The following is a 25916-nucleotide window of genomic DNA, read 5'->3' on the forward strand; positions in this document are numbered from 1 at the left end:
GAGGAGCCGGGATTATAGGCGTGAGCCAGTGTGCCTGGCCTGTTACCTATTTTAAAGTAAAAATGCCCCTACAGTCAATATGAAGGAGACTTTTGCATAAATACAAATGAAAGAGCATTTTAGATGTAATGTATCAGGTGGTTGTACAACCCTGACCCAAAGAGAGATGGCAACATAAACATGAAGATTCCGGTTCTAGGTGTACCTTGTGAATGATGCTCAGTTTAAGTTTTTTTAAAACTCTGATTACACACTCACCAAACATCCTTCCCTCAACCTTGGCACATGTATATATTATATTTTTTCTTAAAGAATAATGCATTTTATTGAAATTCAAGGATTGTAGGTGGACAATTTGATGGATTTTTCACAAGTATATAAGCCCATGTAGTCAACCCCAATCAAGACAATGAACTTCTCATCACTCCAGAAAGGTCCCTAGTGTCCACTCATTAGCCTGTCCTTCTCCCCTCAACCTAAGACAATCACTTTCTTGATTCTGTCCCCAGGATTAGTTCTGTCTGCTCATGGTCTTCACAGTAGGTATGGCAGACTGTGTACTCTTGTTCATTATATCTTTGGTATGGTATTCAGCTGCACTGCTGCATGCTCCTGTTTTATTGCTGAGCAGTGATCTACTGAACAGATGTGACAGAAGTGTTTTTCTATCCTCCTGGAGATGTGTGTTTGGGTTATTCCAGTTAAAACTCTTCAACCCAGAGCTGCAGTGAATACTTACAGATCTTTGGTGGACATGTACTTTCTTTTTCTTTTCTTTTTTAAATATTTGTTTTAGTTATACATGGGCACAATGTCTTTATTTTGTTTATTTATTTTTATGTGGTGCTGAGGATCGAACCCAGGCTCTCACACGTGTGAGACAAGCACTCTACTGCTGAGCCACAACCTCATCCCTGGACATGTACTTTCAATGGGTACAAATTCTGCAGATGCTGGAGGAAAAATTAAAGCTTTATGTGATATGTGGAAGTGACCTTGCCCTCACCTTGTTCACCTGTGACTGAGACGAGCACAATGGGGCCGATGCTCAAGAAGGTGAGCATGATGACAAGCTTAACACAAGCATTACCAGCACTGTCAAAGGAGAAGCTGATCACATAGATGAAGGGGATAATAGCCCAACTATACAGCATCAACATCAAGATCATGGCCAGCACATTCTCATGGTGTGTAAAAGCTTCTTCCTTGTAGTATAAAAACACCACCTAAGGAAAGGAGAAGGATTTGGAAAAAATCATTAAGACTCCATCCCAAACACTGGAGAATAAATATGGTAACCTCAGTTTTAAAAGTAAGGTGTTAGCTATACTCCACCGGCACTTCCTTTCTTTCCCTCATCTACCTGTGCAGTGATGAACAAGTTCTGGGCTCTGCTTTTAGGTTGCTGCCCTAGAAATGTGCAGTGCAATAAGGCGTGCAGAGAACAAAGCAGGAAGGGATCCATTCTGCATCAAGTAACTAGGAAACCCTCAAAATACTCAATTCAATTACAGTCAAATATTTCAACCTGTCACTTCTCTGGAGATATATTTATGGACAATAAACACATATCCCCAGAGCATTGCTTCTCATTAGCTTGAGGCAGCAGCACAGTAGGTGCTGCATAAAGGCCCTAGAGCAGGGCCCACTGTTCCTAAGGATGTTTGCAGCTGAGTCATCTTTTACTGAGGTCTTCTGAAGGAGCTTGACACCTAGGACCCCTAGTCAGGGTTGGGCTGCCAGGCTGGATTTCTGAGCTGGTTCCAGTTCCGCACAGGTGTCACCAAGGCAAGCACTTTGTAGGAAACGGCCCAACACCACTCAGCACTCACTATCAGGAGCAGAGTGCAGACAAGGAAGGACAGGAGATCCCACAGCATAGCGGAGAACCAGAAAGCAGCCTTGTAAACTCCACTTATGAACTGGATGTGCTTGGCCTTAATACGTCTCTCTATGACCGTCAACATGGAAAAAGTGCTAGATAGAAAAGCCATTCCAAAAAGCAAGTTGATAACAAGATAATGTCCTTTAGGGCCCCTGTAAAAGATAGGATATGAGGAGAAAGGCAGCAGTTTAAGTAAAATTGGGTTCAGCAGCCCTCTCCAAAATAATAATTTTTAATTAAATAAGAAACAAAGAGGTGGCTGGGGTGTAGCTCAGCCAGCGGTAAAGTGCTTGCCTCCCTTGTGTGAGGCACTGGGTTTGATCCTCAGCACCACATAAAAATAAATAAACAAAATAAAGACACTGCCTCCATGTACAACTAAAAAATATTTTAAAAAAGAAACAAAGAAAGAAATAGGTAACAAAGCAAGAAGCCCTACAGATGTGTAAGCTTGAACTTGAGAGAAGGAAAGTTATACATACTGGTATAAGACATTCTCTGAGAACTCCATGGCTGTCTGAGGTTGAGGGTGGTTGGAAACGGTAATGGAAGCCCTGGCACCAGAAAGCAACTTGAAGAGATAATTGTCCACCAGAGTCAGAGCCAAGGCAGGGGAATGGTACGCCTGGTTGTTGAACAGCCCTCTCACTATGGTGTGGTTATCTACATCTTCAAAGGAAGCTGCTACCACATACAGCCTATTAAAGTCCTCGGGTTCCGCTTCTGCCTTTTTCAATAGAAACTCCTCTACAGGACCTAGAAGGGAGCAGAATACCAAGCAGACAGAAATAATTATTGAGAGAACATAACAACAGTCCCTGCAGAACAGGGAAGACTGACCGAGCTCTCCCCAACTTACTGCTCCTTGTTGGTGTCTCCACCAACTGCCAACCCATATTCAAAAGCAAGCCTCCTCCTATCCCACCCTACTCTGAATTCCAGTGAGTCTTTCAATCTTGTTTTTTCATCTTTTATATCTCTTTCAATTCTGTCTACTTCTCCCCACTTCCTCAATTGAGTTGAGCCCCATCATCTATGCCTGGACTATGTGGCCTCTAATGAAATTCCTTGCCTTCTATGCAGTACCTCCAGTCTCTGCTTCAAAGGACACATCTGATCATATCTCACCCACCCACTAACCTACAGTGACCCTCCACTGCCTTCCTGATAAAGTCAAATTTCTGCATGAGATGTACAGAAGCCATTCACTGCTTGCCATGGTTTGGATGTCATTTGTCCCCTTCAAAACTGATGTAGAAAATTGGACCCAAAGGTAACAGTGTTAAGAAGTATGAGACCTTAGGAGGTATTTGGGTCTTGGGGGCTCTACCTTTGTGGAGGGATTACTGGGAGTAAATTATGTCTTCTGGGAGTGGATTAGTTAAGTGAAAACAATTGTGAAAGTGAGTTCAGCTTCCTCTCCCACCATGTGACCCTCCCACCTTTCCACTATGTCATGATGTAGTGCAGGGCCTTTCCTAGAAGTTGAACAGATGTCAGCACCATGCTCTTGAACTCTCCAGCCTCCCAGAACGATTAGCCAGAATAAACCTTCATTTTCCTTCTTCCTATTCTGTGTGTGTGTGTGTGTATGTGTGTGTGTGTGTGTGTGTGTGTGTGTGTGTGTGTTATTAGGAATTAAAGAGCCAGGGTGCTCTACCATTGGGCTACACTTGAGACAGGGTCTCACTAATTGGCCTTGAACTTGTGATCCTCCTGTTTCAGCCTCCTGAGTGGCTTGGATTAGAGGCATGGGCCACTGTACCTGGCTTCTGCCTCATGTCTTTAAGTGCCTGCTATACCAAAGCACATATAGTTCCCCAAGCTTTTAGATGTTCTGCTTGTTGTTTGGAATGTTCTTTGGGTTACCTTCCCCTTCTACTGGCTGATACCTACTCATATGTCAGGCTCTGACTCTGGAGCCTATTCTGATCTTCCAAGGCTGGGATATATCCATCATTGCCAGTATATATCATAAGTACCATCCCTTATCCATAAGGCCTCTGGATTGGAAGTTCCTTGAGGACTGGTAGAAATGTTGTTCATCTTTGCATTTTCAGCACATAGTGGAATCAGGACCTTCAGTGACCATGACAACAATAATGACAATAGTACTGCAGACTGAATGCTTACTAGGCACCAGCTATGCCAAATATGCAGTAGGCTCTCCTCTCCTCCATGGGATTGTACCAATGACACCATGAGGATGGATTTAGTATTCTGACCATTTGGTATATGAAGAGATGAATGCTTTGAGAGGTAAGATATGTTAATCAGTTTTCCATTACTATGACAAATATTTCAGACTATCAACTTACAAAGAAAAAAGGTTTATTTTGGCCCATAGTTTTAGAGGTTTCTGTCCATAGTAATTTAGCCCTATTGCTTTGGACCTGTGGTGGCACATCATGTTGTCAGTACATGGCAGCTCAAATTGCTCATCTCATGACTGGGAAGTGAAAAAGAGGAAGAGACAGGGGCTGGGGTCCCACTCTCTACTTCAAGGTCACACCCCCAAGGACCCGAAGACCTCTCACTTGCTCCCTCTTAAAGGTTCCGCAACCTCCCAACTCCAGAGTACAAGACTTCCACACACAGGCCTTCCGGGGATATTTAAGATTCACATTAAGGCACGGGGTGTTCCGACTGACGCAAAGCATTTTGTTACTTTATATTCTGCATTTGATCTCTTACTTTATTAAAAAAGTAATTACTTTATGTTTTATTTAATCAAAATAGTACAAGAATATAATTTTTAAAAAATCAAATACTTCTTCTACAAGACACATCGGGAAAGAATAGTACCTTGCCTTGTCGGCACCATCACTGGTACCTGCACATGAGAGGCACCCCTTTTCAAATATCTTAGCATATTTACCTGTTGATGTTTTATTATGAAAGCAGCTATTTTGTTATCTTACTATCATCACCAAGCCCTAAGAATTTTTCCTCCCTGTCCTCCCACCAGAGTTACAACATAATTTTGTTAAATTGATAGTCAGTTTTAACATTATTATTAATAAGTGAAAATATTCACAGCTGATCCAAATAGTATATTTCATTTTTAAAATATATATATATATATATATATATATATATTAGTTGTAGGTTGACACAATGCCTTTATTTATTTATTTTTAAAGTATTTATTTATTTTCGTTGTAGTTGGACACAATACCTTTATTTATTTATTTATTTATTTATTTATTTATTTATTTATTTATGTGGTGCTGGGTATTAAACCCAGGGCTTTGTGCATGTGAGGCAAGCACTCTACCAACTGAGCTATATCCCCAGCCCTATTTATTTATTTATTTACTTATTTTTAGATATTTATTTTTTTAATTGTAGTTGGACACTACACCTTTATTTCATTCATTTATTTTTATGTGTTGCTAAGGATTGAACCCAAGGTCTCACATGAGAGGTGAGTGCTTTACCACTGAGCCACAACCCCAGCCACTTTATTTATTTTTTAATCTTTGTTTTATTTATTTTAATATTTTTAGTTGTAGTTGGACACAATACCTTTATTTTATTTATTTATTTTTATGTGGTGCTGAGGATCAAACCCACTGCCTCACCCATGCTAGGCAAGCGCTGCACCGCTGAGCCACAACCCCAGCCCTATATTTCTTTTTGTACAACTTTTTCCCTGAAATTAATAATGTCCTCTTTTTTTTCTTCATTTCCTTAGTTTTCTTTATATTTATCACCAATTTACCCACAAATTCCCTTGATAGAAGTGTAAGTCTTTCAGCATATTCAAACATCGTGAATAATTCATCAATTTCATTTTAGGGAATGCTTTAATACCATGGTCTCATTCCTAAGAACCCTGCCTTTGCTGTCATTTGGGGTTTGAATGATGTTTTTCTGAGACTTCCAGCTATTCAGTTAAGAACGTTGTCTTCCTACAAAGGACAACTGCCCTGCTTTGTGCCCCATTGCCGTGTGCCTGATAGTTACCTGGGACTTCCAGAGGAATCTGTCCCTGAGCCACAAGCATATTTGCAAAATGATCTGAAAGTTGAGGATCCAGTTTGAAATTCTGAGAAACAAAGAATGGAACAATAGTCTGATCGTATGTATTTAGAGCCAACTGTAAGGGAACACTTCCCATGCTCCTCATTTTAAAGTTGAAGAATGTGAGGCTTAATATAATGATCACCAGAGGCACCAAGATCTGTACAGATAACATCACCATCCAGTTGTGCTGAGAATATATGACCCTTTTCAGGAACATGGCGTAGAATTGTTGGCAGAGAAGACTGAACTGCAATAAAAAAGAAGGAGGTACTGCATCAACATGGTGACCAAAGCTAGAGGCACTCAGGTGGTCCCTGGCTCATAACCACTTATAGTCTCCTCAGATTATTCTAACTAATTTTTAAATTATGTTCAAAATTCACTTCAAATTAAAATGTTTTATGGTTTATGCTTAGTGGCAAAAAAAGAGTGTAAATTAGAAAGGATCTGGAAGTGCAACCCAAGATACTAGAGATATCAAATGTAAATGATACCTTTTTTTTCACCACAGACTGGTAAAAATTTTAAGTTAAGAAGAATGTAGGGGGGCTGGGGTTATGGTTCAGAGGTAGAGCGCTCACCTGCCCTGCGTGAAGCACTGGGTTCTATCCTTAGCACCACATAAAAATAAAATAACAATATTGTGTCCACCTATAACTAAAAAATAAAAATTAAAAAAAAAAGAGAAGAATGTAGGGAAAATGCCACTGTTGGATGGGTTTTCACTTGGCACAACTTCTCCAGAAAACAAGTTATCTGGATGAATACAAATACAAATATTAAATTACAAATTTAAGTTTAATATTGAAAATTTAAATTAAAAATTTAATAATCACATAATCTTTAACCCAGAAATTCCTCTTCTGGTCATGTATCCTACAAGTAAATATGCAAAACTGGTGCACAAAGATATCCCTGGTGGTAGTAATAGACAATGTCGAAGTGTGCAGTTATGTGCACTGAGATCCTAAGAGCTGGAGTCAGGCCTGGGGTGGGAGACCCTTGGCGGTAATGCTGCATGCATCCATTTAGCTTCTGTGGGGTGCTGCATGGGTTGGTATGTGTGGGAGGGCTTTCAGGCCCAGGTGCCACTGCCTCTTAGCTTGGTGGTCAGGTCTGAGACAGGCATTCTGAATTAATGGCCAAAATACTGACTGATTTCTGAAAGATTTTATCTACCAGACACCACCAGGGGAAACCCTCAGTATGGTGGAGGCTACATTCACTTTCAGCATCTACCAAAAGGCTCTGCTATGACTTATCTGAAGTCATACTTCATGAGAAGACTTGGGACCATGATAGTCTTATTTTACGTTAATACATAAAGACAGCTAAATCGAGACTACTTTGTAAAATGTATGTCAATATTCTTTTTTCAATATTAAGAGAATATTATAGGTTGTCCATGTATTTCATAAGGATATGCTTAAAATTTTTTATATTCCAGATGGTACAATGTATAAATTAATCTGCTTCACAGTGAAGGAATGAATACATATTCTGGCCAGTAGTGTGTTTCTTTCATTCTCTCTTTTTCCCTGTGAGAGGAATGACCAGGAACCTACAAGAATGTCTTCTGATACTTTCCTTCCATTTGAATGGGTTAATCCCTCTCTAAAACATCACTCTTTTGCTTTCAAAATAAAGCAAAGAGTGTCATACTGCCCAAACCTGGCAGACCCGGTCCTTAAAACTTAAAAATTGCACATTTATATACAGACCCTTCAAAAGTTAACGTGTACTTCTTGACAAAATGATTGTGTGATTCCACGAATTAAACCAAAATTTGCTTTCTAGTATGCACTTGGAATATGCTGCTTACTCCAGTGTTTAGTGTGATTGGTAGACCAGTCTGTAATGAATAGATCCTTGAATGAAGATATTTAATTCTTTCAACAGGAACTCTGCTAATCAGGGAATGGGGATGAACAGAGGGTTGCTTCTTGGCTGAGATGTCTGTACTGTAGTCTGCGAACATACAAACCCTAAACCAAATCAAAAACAAAAAACAAATACAAACTCTCAAAATCACAATATATTTCATTTTGATTGGACTTAAACAATGAAAGTCATATAATATTTGAAAAATTAAGAAGTTAAGAATAATGAGCAGAATTATTGATATGAGCAGAATAGGAGCTATATCTAGATTATATCCTGGGTAGCAAGATTTTAAAAAAATCTTTAATTGCTTTTGCAGTGCTGGTGATTGAACCCAGAGGTACTTTACCATTAAGCCATATCCCCATCCCTTTATATTTTATTTTATTTTGATTCAGGATCTTACTACATTGCTGAGGCTGACCTGGAATTTGTGCTCCTGCATCAAGCAACTGGGATTATAGGCAAGTACCACTGGGGTCCAGCTATAAATTCTTATATAAGCACTAAATAACTAACCAATGGCTTTTCCAAAGAGCTGAGACAACACTAGCATAAACAGCTTTGTTATTTTCTTTTAAAAGTACCACATGAGTCAGGTGCACTGGCAGACACCTATAATCCCAGCACTCAGGAGGCTGAGGCAGAAGGATTGCCCTCCTCACCAATTTAGTGAAGCCCTAAGAAACTTAAAGAGACCCTGTCTCAAAACAAAAGGGCCGGGGATGTAGGTCAGGGGTAAAGTGCCCCCAGTTTCAGTCCCAAGGACAAAATATGTGCACCGAGATCCTAAGAGCTGGGCCATAAAGCCTATAATAAATAAATAAATAAATAAATAGGGCTGAGATTATGGCTCAGTGGCAGAGCACTTGCCTAGCATGTGTGAGGCACTGGGTTTGGTTCTCAGCACCGAATAGCAATAAATAAAATAAAGGTTCATTGACAACTAAAATAATAAATAAATAAATAAATAAATAAATAAATACTGAATGAAAATTAGAATAAAATGACATATAATTTAATATCTATTTTATGAGAAAAATTCAAAATTATAAAATACAGCACTACTGAGACCATTGATCAGGGATGGTAAACTATAATTATGGGCCAAATTCAGCCAAGGCCAATTTTTGACTGGCTCTGAGCTCAGAATGGATTTTACATTTTTAAAATGTTACCTGTTAGGTGGGACTGGGGCTGTGGCTCAGTGGTAGAGTGCTTGCTTAGCATGTGTGGGGCACTGGGTTGGATCCTTATCACCACATAAAAGTAAACAAATAAAGGCCTACTGTCCACTAACAACTACAAAAAAAATTTAAAAAGGTTACATGTTAGGTGGTTATGTAAGTACTGACATAACACTCTTGATTGTGCCATAAAGCCTATATAGCATAAAATACAATCAGGACCTTTAAGGAAAAGTTACTGACCCCTGCCCTAGGGAAAAAAAGAAAAGTTTGTCGTTGTTAGCAAAGTGTTCATGTGCCAAGAAATGTATTTATGATCCTGGCCTTTGAGTTATTATTCTACTTCTGTGAATTTGTCACAGTAAAATACCCAGTAAGTTGTGATTAATTTCCCCTTCAGCACTGTTCTGTAAAAGGTGGTGTACTTGTTATTCATTGCTGTGACACAGGTGATCCCCAAAGTTGGCAGCTAAAACAACAGTAAATATTTATTATTTCACACAGTGTCTGTGGGTGAGGAATTTAGAAGTGTATTAGCTGATGATTCTATCTCAAGGTTTCTCATGAGGCTGCAGTCCAGATATGGATGAGGGCTGCAGTTGTCTGAAGGTTTGACTGGGACTGTTAGACCCAATTCCAAAAGCAGGAAGTACAGAGAGAATCCCATAGGATCCCATCACCTCTTCCCCCTATTATTAGCATCTTATGTTAGTATGGTTCATCATCAGAACTGATGATATAGTATTCCAGCAGATTCTCCTTTTCCTCTTTTTTTCCTTTCTTCCTTTTTCAGGGGTACTCTGCCACTGAGCTACATCCTCAGACCTTTTCATTTTATTTTGAGATGAGGTCTCATTAGGTTGTCCAAGCTGGCCTTGAATTTGCAATCCTCCTGCCTTAGCCTCCCAAACTACTGGGATTACAGGTATGCACCACAGTGCTTGGCTTTTCTCTCCTTTCTTTTCTTTCTTCCTTCTCTGGGAGTTGAAAACAGGGGGGCACTTTGACCCTGAGATACATCCCCAGCCCTTTATTTATTTATTTATTTTTGATTTTGAGAGATGGTCTTGCTCAATTGCTGAGGCTGACTTTAAGTTTACCATCTTCCTGCCTCAGTAATCCAAAGTTGCTGGGATTACAGCTGTGTGACACTACATAAGGCTTTTTAAAAAAATAGAAATGGGGCTGGGGTTGTGGCTCAGCAGTAGAGCACTCACCTCTCACGTGTGAGACCCTGAGTTCGATCCTCAGCACCACATAAAAATAAGTAAACAAAATAAAGATATTGTGCCCATGTATAACTAAAAAAATATTAAAAAAAATAGAAATGTGAATTTTTATTTAAAAATTTACACAATAATGCAAAAGACTTATCATAGCTATAAACATCTTCAAAAAATAAAACAAAGCTTAAGCAACTATCTACTGCTTGACTGTAAGACATGCTACAGTAATCTCAACAGTGTAGTATTGGCTTAGGACAAAATAGATCAGTGGAACATTCTGTAGAATGTAGAAAATTATATAGTCAACTGACTTTTGGTGAAGGTATGCAAACAATTTAACACAGAAAGTAGTCTTTTCAACAAATAGTGTGTCCCAACTGGAAATCCATGTGGAAGAAAATGAACTTTGATCCCTTATTAAACCTGCATAAAATAATTGCAAGAAAAATAATAAGCTAACATAAAAGCTAAAATGATTAAGTTCCTAGAAGAAAGTAGGGAAATAGACTTGTGATTTAAGGGTATGCAAATTATTTTTTAGACAGGGCATAAAAAACAATAACAATAAGAAAAAAAATTCATAAATTAGGTTTCATAAAAATTTTTAAACTTTTGTCAAGAGAAATGCAAATCAAAACTACTCTAAGATATCATCTCACTCCAGGCAGAATGGCAGCTATTATGAAGACAACATAGTGTTAGTGAGGATGTGGTGGAAAAGGTAGACTCATACATTGCTGGTGGGACTGCAAATTGGTACAGCCAATATGGAAAACAGTATGGAGATTCCTTGGAAATCTGGGAATGGAATCACCATTTGACCCAGCTACCCCTTTCCTCAATCTATACCCAAAGGACTTAAAAACAGTATACAACAAGGACACAGCCACATCAATGTTTACAACAGCACAATTCACAATAGCTAAACTGTGGAACCAACCTAGATGCCCTTCAGTAGATGAATGAATAAAAAAAAGTGTGGCATATATACACAATGGAATATTACTCAGCAATAAAAGAGAATAAAATCATGGTATTTGCAGGTAAATGGATGGAGTTGGAAAAGATAATGCTAAATGAAGTTAGCCAATCCCCCCCAAAAAACAAATACCAAATGTTTTCTCTGATATAAGGAGGCTGATTCATAGTAGGGTAGGGAGGGGTAGCATGGGAGGAATAGACGAACTCTAGATAGGGCAGAGGGGTGGGAGGGAAAGGGAGGGGGCAAGGGGTTAGCAAGGATGGTGAAATGTGATAGACATCATTATCCAAAGTATATGTATGAAGACACGAATTGGTGTGAACATACTTTATATACAACCAGAGATATGAAACATTGTGCTGTATATGTGTAAATAAGAATTGCAATGCATTCTGCTGTCATTTGTTTTTTAAAAAATCAATTAAATTTTTTTAAAAAAGCATCAATTGGAAGAAAATATAGGCAAGATTATTTATGACAAAGGACTTGTGTCCAAAACATGCAAAAACTCCAACAATTAAAAAAAACCTGAGCTGTAGGCTTAATACCTGTGCACCTTTTGGTATACATTATACTTCAATAGAAATGTAATTCTATTCTCATCAATGACAACAGCAAAAGTAATTCTGGACAAAAACCCTCAATGGAATTGTTTAACTAAAGATCAGAAACATTTGGAGAGATAATCAATTATCTGAATGACAGATTAGAAAACATTATACAGAATGTAGCTCAGGGAGAGTACCACATAAAAAATGTGAAAAAGGAGTTAAGATTCAGATTTACACAGTTCAGACAGTGAGAAGATCTCATACATCTAACTGGAGCTCCAAAATAAGAAAGGAAGTTTGAGTAGAGGCACTGCATGAACAGATAATGGCTAGACATTCTCAATTCATGGAAGTTCATCAATAAAGCAGAATAGCTAAAAATCTCAAAAACAAAACAAAACTCCCACAAACATGGATACATTATAGAGAAACTCTAGCAGTGAAAACAAAGAGCATCCAAATTACTTTCAAAGAACCAATGGATGAACCCAGTGGCTCTTCCCCAGCAACTGCTGACTGTGAAATACTATTTTTTGTGTAGTAAAGGAAAACAATTTTCAACCTGATTAAAATAATCTTCAAAATGAGGAGGGAATAAAATTATTTCAAAAATATTCTTTCAGCTGGGCACTGTGGCGCATGCCTGTAATCCTCCGCTGAGGCAGGAGGATCACAAGTTCAAACCAGCTTCAGCAACTTATTGAGGCCCTATGCAACTCAGTGGGACCTTGTCTCTAAACAAAATATAAAAAAAAGGGCTTAGGATGTGGCTCATGGTTAAGCATCCCTGTGTTTAATCACGATACCTATGTGTGCGCGCACACACACACACACACACTTTTTTTTTTTTCATCTCAAAATACCCGAGAGCTTGGCACCAGCATAAAACAAAACAAAAATAAAAATGAACAAATGAAAACAACTTATAGAGAACATTGCCAGCAGAAGGAAAGTTCTGAGAAAGCTGATCACCGAAATAATGCAATAATGCATAATTTCCAACTAGTGTGTGGCAAGAGGTGAAAATAGAATGAGGAAAAAACATCCAAAAAAGAGAGAAAAAAAAAAAACCATATAGGGCCGAGACTGTGGCTCAATGGTAGAGCACTCGCCTGGCATGCATGAGGAACTGGGTTCAATCCTCAGCACCACATAAAAATAAGTAAATAATTTAAAGTCATTGTGTCTATTACCTAAAAAAATATTTTTAAAAAAGCCATATATGATAGGCAGTTCTGGTAGAAAATATAAATAAAATGACAGATATAAATTAGAATATATCATTACTACTCATAAATAGACTACATATTGCCAGTTAAAACATAAATATTGCTAGACTGGATAAAACCATACCCATACTCCTTACCACCCTCTAGCCTGTTGTGGCCCCTTGGGTAGTTTGTATACAATGATCCATAAAAACCTTCGTAGAAATGAGCCTGCATCCTTGCTTCAGGATACTGATATTGCTTGATGGGTAAGCCAGCCAATCCCAGAGCTTTCCTGCTTCGGTTTTTTGTTTTGTTTTGTTTGTGATAGAGATGGAACCCAGGGCCTAGTGCATTCTAGGCAAGGATTCCACCTCTAAGCCACATCCCCAGCCTGTTGGAAATTCTTTTTAAAAGAAGAATTGAGGGCTGGGGTTGTGGCTCAGTGATGGAGCACTTGCCTAGCATGTGTGAGGAACTGGGTTCAAGTCTTAGCACCACATATAAATAAATAAATAAATAAAGGTTCATCGATAACTAAACATATATAAAAAAATTTATAAAAAGAAGTATTAAATTTTCCTAAATGTTTAAACCAGCTGAGTAGGAGCTGGTTTAAATAATTATCTATTATTTGTAGGCAAAAGCATCCCAACCAATATGATGCTTTTTTCTGTTTTAATTCGTTAGAAATTTCTGTTTGTTAGGTAGTAGTATACTTGCCTAGCATATGTGAGATCCTAACTTTAATAAATGAATGAATGAATAAATAAGTAAATTTTGTTGAATAATATTATACTTAACATCATCTCCATTATCCAATATCCTCATTATCGGAAGCACTGGTCAGAGACTGGACAATCATTCAGTGAGGCCAGTTCGTGAAGAGATTTAAGCACTAGGAAATTTTTATATAGATGATATTTAGGGTCCTTGGAGTATACATTTGAATTCTTGCTTACCTAATGAACACTTCCTCCATGGTAGTGACAGAAGCCCCAAAGCTGGTGATTCCCAGCTCTGTCTGCTTCATTTCCAGGTCAGTAAATAGAGATTCAAACCTGGAAGGAAAGAATAACTTTATTACTAAAGATGAAAATGAATCTTCCACCATCCTTAGTTCTCTACAAGGGAAAGGCCCCAGTTTTGGAGTCAAGATTTCTGTTCAAGGCCTAGCCTGTCATGCTCTAGCTTCATAATTTGGGCTTGAACAAAAGTAATGGCATTGATTTCAGAAGGTTCCTGTAGGGATAAACCTAAAACAACTGAGCACATTATATAGATGCAAACCAATCTCACTTTCAAATAGGAAGAAATACTATTTCTGGAGGGCTTACTTCATGCTGGGGGACATTCTTGGCCCTTTTACATGTATTAAATAACTCTATGAATCCTTTCAACAGCTCTCTAAAGACAGTGCTGAGAGGTTAAGAAACTTCTCTGAGGTCACATAGCCAGAAGCAGCAAAGCTAAGACTTAACACTCAGGCCTTCTACAGAGACATGCTTTCAATTGTTATGCTGAACAGTCTGTTAAATCCTTAACAGTATGTTAACTTTGCACCCTTCCTCATTCATGCCTTCCATTTTTAAAAAAAAAAAAATTTTAAGTTGTACATGGGCACAATAACTTTATTTATTTATCTTTATGTGGTGCTGAGGATTGAACCCAGTGGCTTGCACGTGCTAGGCAAGCACTCTACCACTGAGCCACAACCCCAGCCTCATACTTTCCATTTTTAAAATCTGAATGATTTGTGGATTTTCGTGTGATATTAAGACACCTATCATAAACTTCTACAATTGAAAGTCTCTGTTCTCCAACACCCAGTAGTAAATCTGCCTTTAAGAAACCACACTCACATGCCAAGTGCCCTTTTGAAGCTCTTCCTCTGTGTGTGCCCCTGCAGGCAGATGGTGATTAAGGTTTTAACTGGGTGTGGTTTGAGTCCCGACTCTGCCACTTACTGTGACTTTGGGCTAGTTATTTCATCTTTCCAAACATTTCCTCACTTGTATAAACAGGTATTACCTAATTCACAGAGTTGTAAAGACTGAGTTTGAGGTAAGTGTGGGCTGGGATTGTAGCTTAGTGGTAGAGCACTTGTCTATGTGTGAGGCAGTGGGTTAAATTCTCAGCATTGCATATGAATAAATGAAATAAAAGTTCATCCACAGCTACAAAAATATTTTTAAAAAGACTGAGATAAGTGTAAAAACACTTAGTAAAGTCGACAATATGTATTAAATATTTAGCAAATACTATATGCTGACTGGGCATGGTGGCACTCAACTGTATTCCTAGCAGCTCCGGTGGCTGAGGCAAATTCAAAGCCAGCCTCAGCAACTTAGTGAGACCCTGTCTCAAGATAAAAAATAAAAAGGGCTGGGGATGTGGCACAGTGATTAAGTGCCCCTGGGTTCAATCCCTAGTACTTAAAAAAAACCCAAAAACAAAACAAAACAAAAAACCCTATATGTCATATATCATCAATATGTTCTACATCTTCTTTATTCAGTTTTCAGGTACTGAAATTATACTCATGTAATTGCTACTGTCTTGTCAACAAAGTTATTGTGTCCTTTTTAAAAAATGGAGGCACAATTTACGTATAGTAAAGTGTCTTGTTTTCATGTGTGTGGGATAGTTGGAAAAGCCTTGGTAATTTATGGTTTCAATCCAATTGAGACTTATGGCATCTGGGTATGGTGGCACATGCCTGTAATCCACCACCAACTCAGGAGACTGAGGCAGGAGCGTAGCAATTTCAAGGCTGGCCTCAGCAGCTTCACAAGATGCTGTCTCAAAATAAAAATTTCTGGGATGTAAAGCTCAGTGGTAGAGTACTCCTGGATTCAATCCCCAGTACTGAAAACACACACACACACACACACACACACACACACACTCACAAAGACAGAATATTTCCATTATTCCAGAAAATGACCTCATGTCTGTCTGATGAGTCCCTCTCCTGCTTTCAAGAGTTTTCTATTATCATAGGTTAGTTTGTTTTTGTTCTTAATGTAAAAGGAACCATACAATCTTTTTTGTATGCAACTTCATCCTTGCAACATGCTTTTGAGAATGAACCATGCTGTTGCACGCATGAATCCTTTGCTTTTGTTAATTGTGGAACAGTATTCAATAGAAGAAATTTATCTATTTCTCTGTTGATTGACATTTGGATTGTTTCCATATCAGAATTCTTATGATTAAAGCAGCTATAAACATTCTTCTCAATGTTCTATTTCTGGATATACACTTTCATTTATTTTGGATAATGTAACAGATAAAAGATTGACAAATTATTCACTCCTTCTATTAAGAAGTAGAGCTTAATTCTATGCTCTTATCTAAGCAACCCTAGTGACTTGTTTAAGATGCAATAGTGTCAATTTAGTGTCTTTCTCTGAGCGGTCTAATCTACCAAGTGAGAGGTCTTCCCATCATGAAGCCATCATGGTGGAGAAGACATATGAGATGTTTTAGTGTCTTCAAGAAATCCCTCTCAAGGCACTATATATATGAATGAAGCCATCTTGGAGCCTCTGGATAAGCTCATCACAACTCATGTTTTGTTAAAGACTTTGGCATCTATGTTCATGAGAATATAAAATCTGTAATATTCTGTTGTCATAACTCTTCCTGGTTTTGATATTAGGGATGTGCTGTTCTTGAAATAAGTTGGGAAGTGCTCTCTTTTCTGTTTTCCAAAGGATTGGGAATATTTTCGTTAATGTTTGATAGCATCCAGATTTTCTTTTTTGCAAATATTTTTATTTTATTTAATTTTTATTTGTATTTGCAGAGCTGGGATTAAAACTCAGGGTTTCACACATGCTAAGCAAGCACTCTACCATTCAGGTACATTACTAGCCCTCAGAATATTTCTTATTGCAAATTTAATATTATGAATGGGTGTATGAGTATTCAGATTTTCTACTTCATTTTGTGTTAGTTTTGATAAAAATATTTACTAAGTAATCAGCCCATTTTATTTATTTATTCATGATGTTTTCTTCCTAATTTTTTTTCACTTGTAGATGGACACAATACCTTTATTTTATTTATTTATTTTTATATGGTGCTGAGGATCAAACCCAGTATCTCACATGTACTAGGCAAGTGCTCTACCATTGAGCCACAACCCCAGACCTCATGATGTTTTCTTATCCTTTTATAATTCTAGGCTCTGCAATTACAGTAGTTCCTTCATTCCTGATGTTGGTCAATTTTATTTTTATTTAATGGTTTATCAATTTTCTGGGGATTTGTCAATTTTGTTAATCTTTTAAAATAAACAACTTTTGGCTTTTTAGATTTTTTCGCTCTTCACTGTTTTCTCTCCTTGTAGTTATCACTTCTTCTCTTCTGGGTTCAATTTTCTCTTCTTTTCTACTTCTTCAATTGGAAACTTAGACAATTGTTTCCCCCGACCCCTTTTATTTTCTTTTTGGCAGTACTAGAGATTAAACCCAGGGATGCTTTACTGTAGAACTACATCCCAGACTTTTTTTTTTTTTTTTTTTTAAAGAGAGAGACAGAGAGAGAACTTTAATATTTATTTTTTAGTTTTCGGCAGACACAACATCTTTGTTTGTATGTGGTGCTGAGGATCGAACCCAGGCCACACGCATGCCAGGCAAGCGCGCTACCTCTTGAGCCACATCCCCAGCCCCCAGACTTTTTTATTTTTTATTTTGAGACAGAGTCTCACTGAATTGCCCAGGCTGGCCTTCAACTTGCTTCAGCCTACAGAGTCACTGGAATTGTAGATGTGTGACATTGTGTTCAGCTAAGCCTTTCCTCTTTTTTTCTTTGTAGGGCAAATTTCTTCTTTTCTTTTTTTTTAAGAGAGAGTGAGAGAGGGAGAGAGAGAGAGAGAATTTTAATATTTATTTTTTAGTTATCAGTGGACACAATATCTTTGTTTGTATGTGGTGCTGAGGATCGAACCCGGGCCCCACGCATGCCAGGCGAGCGTGCTACCGCTTGAGCCATATCACCAGCCCAGATTTCTTCTTTTCTAATGGAAGTTTATAAAAGCTACACATTTCCCTGTAAGCACTGCTTTAGCAGCATCTGAAAATTTTTAATGTTATACACTTATTATCATTCAGTTAAAAATATTTTTCAGTCTCTTCAGCCCATGAGTTATACAAAAGTATGCTGTTTAACCTCATTTGTAAATTTTAAAAGCAGCTTATTATAATCAATTTTTTCTTTTCCTTTTTTTTTTTTTGTACTGGGGATTGAACTCAGGGCACTCCACTGAGCTACATTCCTAGCCCTTTTTATTTTTTATTTTGATACAGGGTCTCACTAAATTGCTTAGGGCCTTGCTAAATTGCTGAGGCTGGCTTTGAACTTGCAATTTTCCTGCCTCAGTCTCCCAAGTCACTGGGATTACAGGCATGTGCCACTGTACCTGGCTTTTAATTAATTTCTAATTTTCTATTATTGTATTCAGTGATATATATATATATATATATATATATATATATATATATATATATAGATAGATAGATGATAGATAGATATATATAGATAGATAGATATAGATAGATAGATATAGATAGATACATAGATAGATAGATAGATAGGTTGAATGATACACTGCTCTTCCCAGAGGAGACCACAGAGATTTTTAAAACTATAATCCACACCAGATATGATGGTATATGCCTTTAATCCCAGCAATTCAGGAGGCTAAGGCAGGAAGATCACAAGTTCAAGGCCAGCATCAGCAATTTAGTGAGACTCTGTCTCAAAAAATGAACAAACAACCAAAAGAAATTAATAATAACCTGGCTGGGGATGTGTCTCAGTGGTGCAGTGCCCTGGGATTAATCTTAATAATAATAATAATAATAATAATAATAATAATAATAATAATAAAAACTATAATCCAACAACAGTATACATAGCTTCTTACCACAATTACCCTATAAACATTGAAACTCTTCTTTTCCCCCAAATGACCCTAATCTCACATGAAAACAGTTATGATGGGAGAACCAGAAACCTAGTTTTGTGGTCAAAAGTAAGATCTAAGGAAAATGAGCAGTCCAGTGGTAAGCTGGAAAGTGGTTAGCTAGTGAGGCCACTGCCCTAAACTGCACTGTCTTGCTCTTCCTGCTTTCTCTTTGTCCCTCTTGTAGCGCATCTGGATAGTTTTCGATAGGTTCAAATGATCCATCTGAGTCTTACCTCTGTGGACCTCACCACAGTGCTGATCTTCTTTTTTCCAACACTAGCTCTTTTTTTTTTTTTTTAATTATTTATTTTTTAGTTGTAGTTGGACACAATACCTTTGTTCCATTCATTTATTTTTATGTGGTGCTGAGGATTGAACCCAGGGCCTTACATGTGCTAGGTGAATGTTCTACCACTGAGCCACAATCCCAGCCCCTAACACTAATTCTTAAAAGACACTTGTCTGAGTGCTCAAAAGCCTTCCATAGCACCTTCCTTTGAAATGAGTTTAGTGTGACTATCATACCTCTTCAGGGTGATGAACACACATTGCCCAACAACAGGCACTTCTGAAAGATGCAGATCAGTTCTACTAGGAACTACTTGCTCTCATGCTCTGCTCCATCAGCATCAGCCCCAGTATTCTGAAATTTATTTGGTCTTATTTCGTAGTCTAGTAAACAGTGCCTTATGGTAAATATTCCAAAGGCACTGGAGATAATGGGACTTCTGCTGCTGTGATGTGTAGTTTCTGTTGATGGCATGTAAATCAAGTGTGATGATGGTGTCATTCAAATATTTTATATCCTTAATGAGCTTTTTCATTTACTATTAATAACTAAGGGAAGGATATTACAATTTCCAACTTGGTTGTGAATATTTTGACTTCATTTGGTTTTGTCCGTGTTAACCTCATGTATTTTGAAGCTGTTATGAGACATATTCATGCACAGGATTGTTACATCTTCCTGGCATATGAATCTTCTCATCAATATGTATTGCCTCTCTCTCTCTTGTGGCACAGCTAGTCTGTGAAGATGGCCTAACAATTCCTCCCCTCCCTGATTGTGCACACCATTCTTTGAATAAAGAAGTGGTGCTTAGGGCTAGGAGGTAGCTGGGTGGTAAGCAGCTTGCCTCATGGAGCCAATGGGCTCAATCCCCAGCACTAGGAAATTCAATTCCCAGCCCCAGAAAAAAATCAGTGCTTATTTTCCTTTCCCTTTGATTTATACACACACTCTCCTTTGTGTATGTGCAATTTATTCATGTGACAGAGGGAATGTTTTGGCCTTTCTTTTTTAAAATATTCTTTTTAGTTGTAGATGGACACAATAACTTTATTTTACTTATTTATTTATTTTTTTGGTATTAGGGATTGAACTCAGGGGCACTCAACTACTAAATCATATCCCCAGCCCTATTTGGTATTTTATTTAGAGACAGAGTCTCACCAAGATGCTTAGTGCCTCGCTAAATTGCTGACGCTGGCTTTGAACTCGTGATACTCCTGCCTCTGGCTTCTGAACCACTGGGATTACTTGGTGTGCCACTGCAACCAGCCAATAACTTTATTTTTATTTATTCATTTTTTTATGTGGTGTTGAGGATTGAACCCAGTGCTTCACATGTGCTAGGTCAGAGCCATCTTAAGGAGGTCTTGCTGTAGCTTGCTGCAAGCCTGTGAGATTATAGCAAACATTGTCAAACTATCCTAGCAAGTGCCTACTGAACCACCTAGGGTGTACCTAGTAGAAAGTGAGTGAAACAGGCACAGAGAAGATTAAACCTGGGGGAATTCAAGTTAGAAATATGGAGGGGAATGCAACTTGCTTACCCTTTGATTTTGGTGGCTCATATGATCAGCTGAAGAGAGTTGGGAAAATGAACAGGCAATGGGAATACACCAGGGACTAAGCCTGGAAGCAGAGTATGTGAGACCTATGGAGGATTGGCTCCCCTATCCCTCTCCTTAGAATTCTTGGGAGGCTCCTAAGATCCAGGCTCAGCAGAGACTGGCATGTGCTTGACCCTACAGGTGTGTTGATTTGATTTCTCTGGAACAGACACTATCCAATAAAGTTCTTAAGTCCTGATTAGACCTAAGCCTCAGCTGTTGGAGCTCCCCCATCTTATAACTTTGCAATATTCTTATCCTGGGAGTGCATTAATCTGGCTGTCTGGACAAAACTCCAATAGACAGTACTTTCCATTCCATCCTACTTTATACTGGTGAGAAGGGAAGCTGAGAGCTATTTCAACCAGCTTCAGTTTTAGGCCACTCCAGATGGCAGTGCAATGAACAACACACACAAAAAGGAAGGATTTAACAACCCTCAGCCCTTTCACAAGTGTCCCCCCCACATAGCCCAGGAAGAAGAGGAAAGGACAATCAGGCATAGGTAGTGATCATCCATCCTTGACAACAGTTTTGACCCCCTCAGTGGAGAACATTTTTCATTTCATTCCCCCCCACCTTTTTTTTTTTTTTTTTTTTTTGGTGAGTGCATTTTTTATGGTAGCTAATTTTCCTCATCTTGTATTTTGAGGGTTAGGGTTAGGGTTTTATTTTATTTATTTATTTTTGGTATGGGTGTGTGTTTCTATTTTTCTTCTTTCTTTTCCTTTAAAAAAATTATCTTGTTCTCTCTTTCTCCCTTTACTTTGCTTTCTATATTTTTCTCCTACTTTAAAGCCATCACTTGTTATATCTCTTCTGCATTCTCTCATATTTTGAACTTTTTTTTTTTGTGATGCTGGAGATTGAACCCAGGGCCTTGTGCATGCTAGGCAAGCACTCTACCAACTGAGCTATATCCCCAACCCCATATTTTGAACTTTCTAAACTTTCTTCTACCTTCTTATCACATTTTTTCTCTTAATCAATTGTATTTTTACCGTCTTTTAGAACTATTTGGCTTATATAACTCCTACCCCCACCATTCATATTGTTGCAGTTATTATAATGTAGATGTCATAGTCAAAACCTTCTGTTTACTTTAATGCCAGATCTAGATCACAGCAATTTATTGTAGCTATTCTCATATCTGACAAAGCAAACTTCAAGCCAAAGTTAATCAGAAGAAAAAAGGAAAGTCACTTCATACAGTTAAAGGAACAGTCCAACAATAATACATAATGATAGTAAATATTTATGCCCCAAATGTTGGTGTACCTAATTACATAAAACATACACTACTCAAATTAAAGGCTCAGATAGACCCCAGTACAATAATGCTGGGTAACTTCAATACACCTCTCACAGATAGATAGGTTATCCAAACCTAAACTCAGAAAAGACTCTTTACACCTAAAAAAAATTATAAATCAAATGGATTTAACAGGCATCTATAAATATTTAATCCAATAATATACAAATATGGTTTCTTTTCAGACATCCATGCGACTTTCTCCAAAATAGACCATATTTTAGACCACAAAGCAACTCTTAGCAAATACAAAAAAATTTGATATAATTAATTGTATCTTATCTAATGGAATTAATTTAAAATCAACAGCAAAAACCCTACAGGAACCATATAAACACATGGAGATTGAACAACAATACACTTCTGAATAATAAATTGGTGATAGAAGAAATCAGGAGAGAAATTTAAAAATTCTTAGACAACAAGAATAGTGATACGACATACCAGAACTTCTGAGACACTATGAAGATGGGACTTAGAGAAAAGTTTATATCTATGAGTGCCTACATAAGAAGATGATAAAGAACCCCGATAAACAACCTAATGATGCATCTCAATGCCCTTGAAAAACAAGAGCACACCAATTTCAAAACTGGTAGAAGGAAATAATTAAGATCAAAGCCCAAAATCAATGAAATTAAGAAAAAAATACAAAGGATCAGTGAAATGCAGAACTAGTTATTTGAAAAGATAAACATGATTTATAAGCCCTTAGTCAAACTAAACAAAGGAAAAAAGAGCCAAATTAACAAAATTAGTAATCAGAAAGAAGAAATCACCTCAGATATCACAGAAATATGGAAGCTCATTAAAGATTATTTTGAATAAACTTAAACTCCAATAAATTGGATAACCTAAAAGAAATAGATCCATGTCTAGACACATATGACCTGCCAAAATTGAATAAAGAGGATCAATAACCAGCAACGAGATAGAAGCAGTAATAAAAAAACACCTTCCAACAAAGAAAGCCCAGGACCAGATGAATTCTCAGCTGAATTCTACCAGATCTTTAAAGAACTAATGCCAATGCTCCTCAAATTATTCCATGAAATAGAAATTTATTCTATGAAGCCAGCATCACCCTCATACCAAAACCAGATGAGGACACTTCAAGAAAGAAAACTACAGACCAATATCTCTGTTGAAATTGGATTAAAAAAGCCTTAATAAAATATTAGCAAATCATATTTAACAACATATTAAGTAGATTGTACATTATGACCAAGTTGGTTTTATCCTAGGGATGCAAGGATGATTTAACAAATCAATAAATGTAATTCACTGGATAAACAGATTCAAGGAAGAAATCACAGTCATCTCAACAGATGCAGAGAAGGCCTTTCACAAAATTCAGCACCCATTCTTAATAAAAACACTGTAGAAACTAGGGATGAGGGAATTTACCTCAACATCATAAAGGCTATATGAAAATCCAAAGGCAACCTCATAGTAAATGGGGAAAAACTGATAGCATTTCCTTTAAAACCTTGAATAAGACACAAATGTCCACTCCCACCACTCCTATTCAATATAGTACTAGAAATTCTAGACAGAGCAATTAGGCAAGAGAAGGAAATAAAAGAACTCAAAACAGGAAGAGAAGAAGTCGAATTATTACAGTGTGCAGATGATATGATCCTATATATAGAAGATCCAAAAAGCTCCACCAGAAGACTGCTATGGCTAATAAATTCAGCAAAGTAGCAGGCTATAAAATCAACACAAAAAATAATTACATTTCCTACACATGAATAATGCATCTTCTGAGAAAGAAATCAGGGAAACAATTCCATTCACAATGGTCTTAAAAAATACCAATAAATATATGAAAAAATGTTTAACATCATTAGCATCAGGGAAATGCAAATCAAAACTACACTGAACTTTATTTTATCTATCTATCTATCTATCTATCTATCTATCTATCTATCTATTTATTTGCAGTGCTGAGAATTGAACCCAGTGCCTTACAATGCTAGGCAGATCCTGCATTATATGTAAAACTGTATGCATATATTTTTTTAAAAAACTACACTGAGATTTCATCTCACACCAATCAGAACGGCAGTCATCAAAATTACAAACAATAATTAATGGTAGAGAGGTTGTAGAGAAAGAGGAACACTTCTACACTTTTGATAGGTTTGTAAATTAGTACAACCACTATGAAAATCAGTATGGAGTTTCCTCAAAAGTATAGGAATGGAGCCTGATATGGGACACATACCCGTAATCCCAGTGGCTGGAGAGACTGAGGCAGGAGGACCACAGGTTCAAAGCCAGCCTCAGGTACTTACCAAGGCTATAAGCAACCTAGTGAGACCCTGTATCAAGATTTTAAAATTTTCTTTTTCTTTTTTTAAAAATATTTTTTACTTGTTTATTTTTATGTGGTGTCAGGGATAGAACCCAATGCTTCAGGCATGCTAGGCAAGTGCTCTACCACTGAGCCACAACCCCAGCCCTTAAAATTTTCTTTTAAAAAGGGTTGGGGATGTGGCTCAGTGGTTATGTGCCCTTGAGTTCAATCCCTGGTGTCAAACAAAACAAAAGACTAGAAATGGAATTACCATAAAATCTAGGCCACACTATTCCTCAGTATTTATCCTAAAGAATTAATATCTGCACACTATACATGCATACTGTGTTCATAGTGGCGCAGTCCACAATAACTAGGTGTCTGTCGATGGATAAAAAAAAAATGTGGTATACACAATAGAGTTTTATTTGGCCATAAAGAAATATAAAATTGGGCTGGGGTTGTGGCTCAGCGGTAGAGCGCTCGCCTAGCATGCGTGAGACCTGGGTTCAATCCTCAGCACCACATAAAAATAAATAAATAAAATAAAGGTATTGTGTCTAACCAATAAATATTAAAAAATATTAAATATTAAAAAATAAATAAATATAAAATTATGTTATCTTCAGGAAAATGGATGGAACTAGTGACCATCATTTTAAGTGAAATAAGTCAGACTCGGAAGGTTAAGGGTCATATGTTTCCTCTCATACATAAAACCTAGAGAGGAAATTGGAAAAGAAAGGCAAGGGCATCTGATGAAAATCAAAGGGAGATAAGTGGAATAAAGGGAAGGAACCAGAGGGAGGGAGGAGGAAAGGGAAATACTAGGGGATGATATTGGCCAAATTATATTGTTGTATTGTATGCCTGAATGAATATGTAACAAAAAATCTCATTGTTATGTACAACTACAATGCACCCTTAAAAATTGGATTAATGGAGCTGAGGATATAGCTCAGTTGGTAGAATGCTTGCCTCGCATGCACCAGGCCCTGAGTTCAATCCCCAGTACCAAAAATTAAAAAAAATTAAAATAAAAAACTGGATTAAAAGAATTTATATATATATATATATATATATATATATATATATATATAAAAAACTGGGCGTAGTGGCACATGCCTGTAATCCCAGCAGTTCAGGAGGCTAAGGCAGGAGGGTTTTGAGTTCATAGTTAGCCTCAGCAACTTACCAAGGTCCTAAGCAACTTAGTGAGACCCTGTCTCTAAATAAAATATGAAAAGGGGAGGGGATGTGACTCAGTGCCCCTTTGGCTGCCTACATCAGTCCTTTTGTAAAATATTTTTTTTAGTTGTAGATGGACTCAACACCTTTATGTTATTTATGTATTTTTATGTGGTGCTGAGGATTGAACCCAGTGCCTCACATGTGCTAGGAAAGCACTCTTCTGATGAGCCACAACCCAGCCTTTTTTTTTTTTTAAGGAAAAAAAGTATTATTCAGGAGGTAGAGT

At 37.4% G+C, this 25916-nt stretch overlaps 1 protein-coding gene across 1 annotated transcript in view; it reads right to left on the reverse strand.

Moving 5' to 3' along the window:
• The window catches only part of LOC143385399 (ATP-binding cassette sub-family A member 17-like), a 101027-nt gene that overhangs the window by 17755 nt on the left and 57356 nt on the right, over positions 1–25916 (reverse strand). Inside the window, 6 exon segments of the mRNA XM_076840874.2 lie at positions 1007–1226; positions 1833–2037; positions 2368–2641; positions 5855–6161; positions 7737–7899; positions 13912–14010. Of these exon segments, the coding sequence (XP_076696989.2) occupies positions 1007–1226; positions 1833–2037; positions 2368–2641; positions 5855–6161; positions 7737–7899; positions 13912–14010 (1268 nt within the window).

The sequence above is a fragment of the Callospermophilus lateralis genome, chromosome 19, assembly GCF_048772815.1.
Source record: "Callospermophilus lateralis isolate mCalLat2 chromosome 19, mCalLat2.hap1, whole genome shotgun sequence".
NCBI lineage: Eukaryota > Metazoa > Chordata > Mammalia > Rodentia > Sciuridae > Callospermophilus > Callospermophilus lateralis.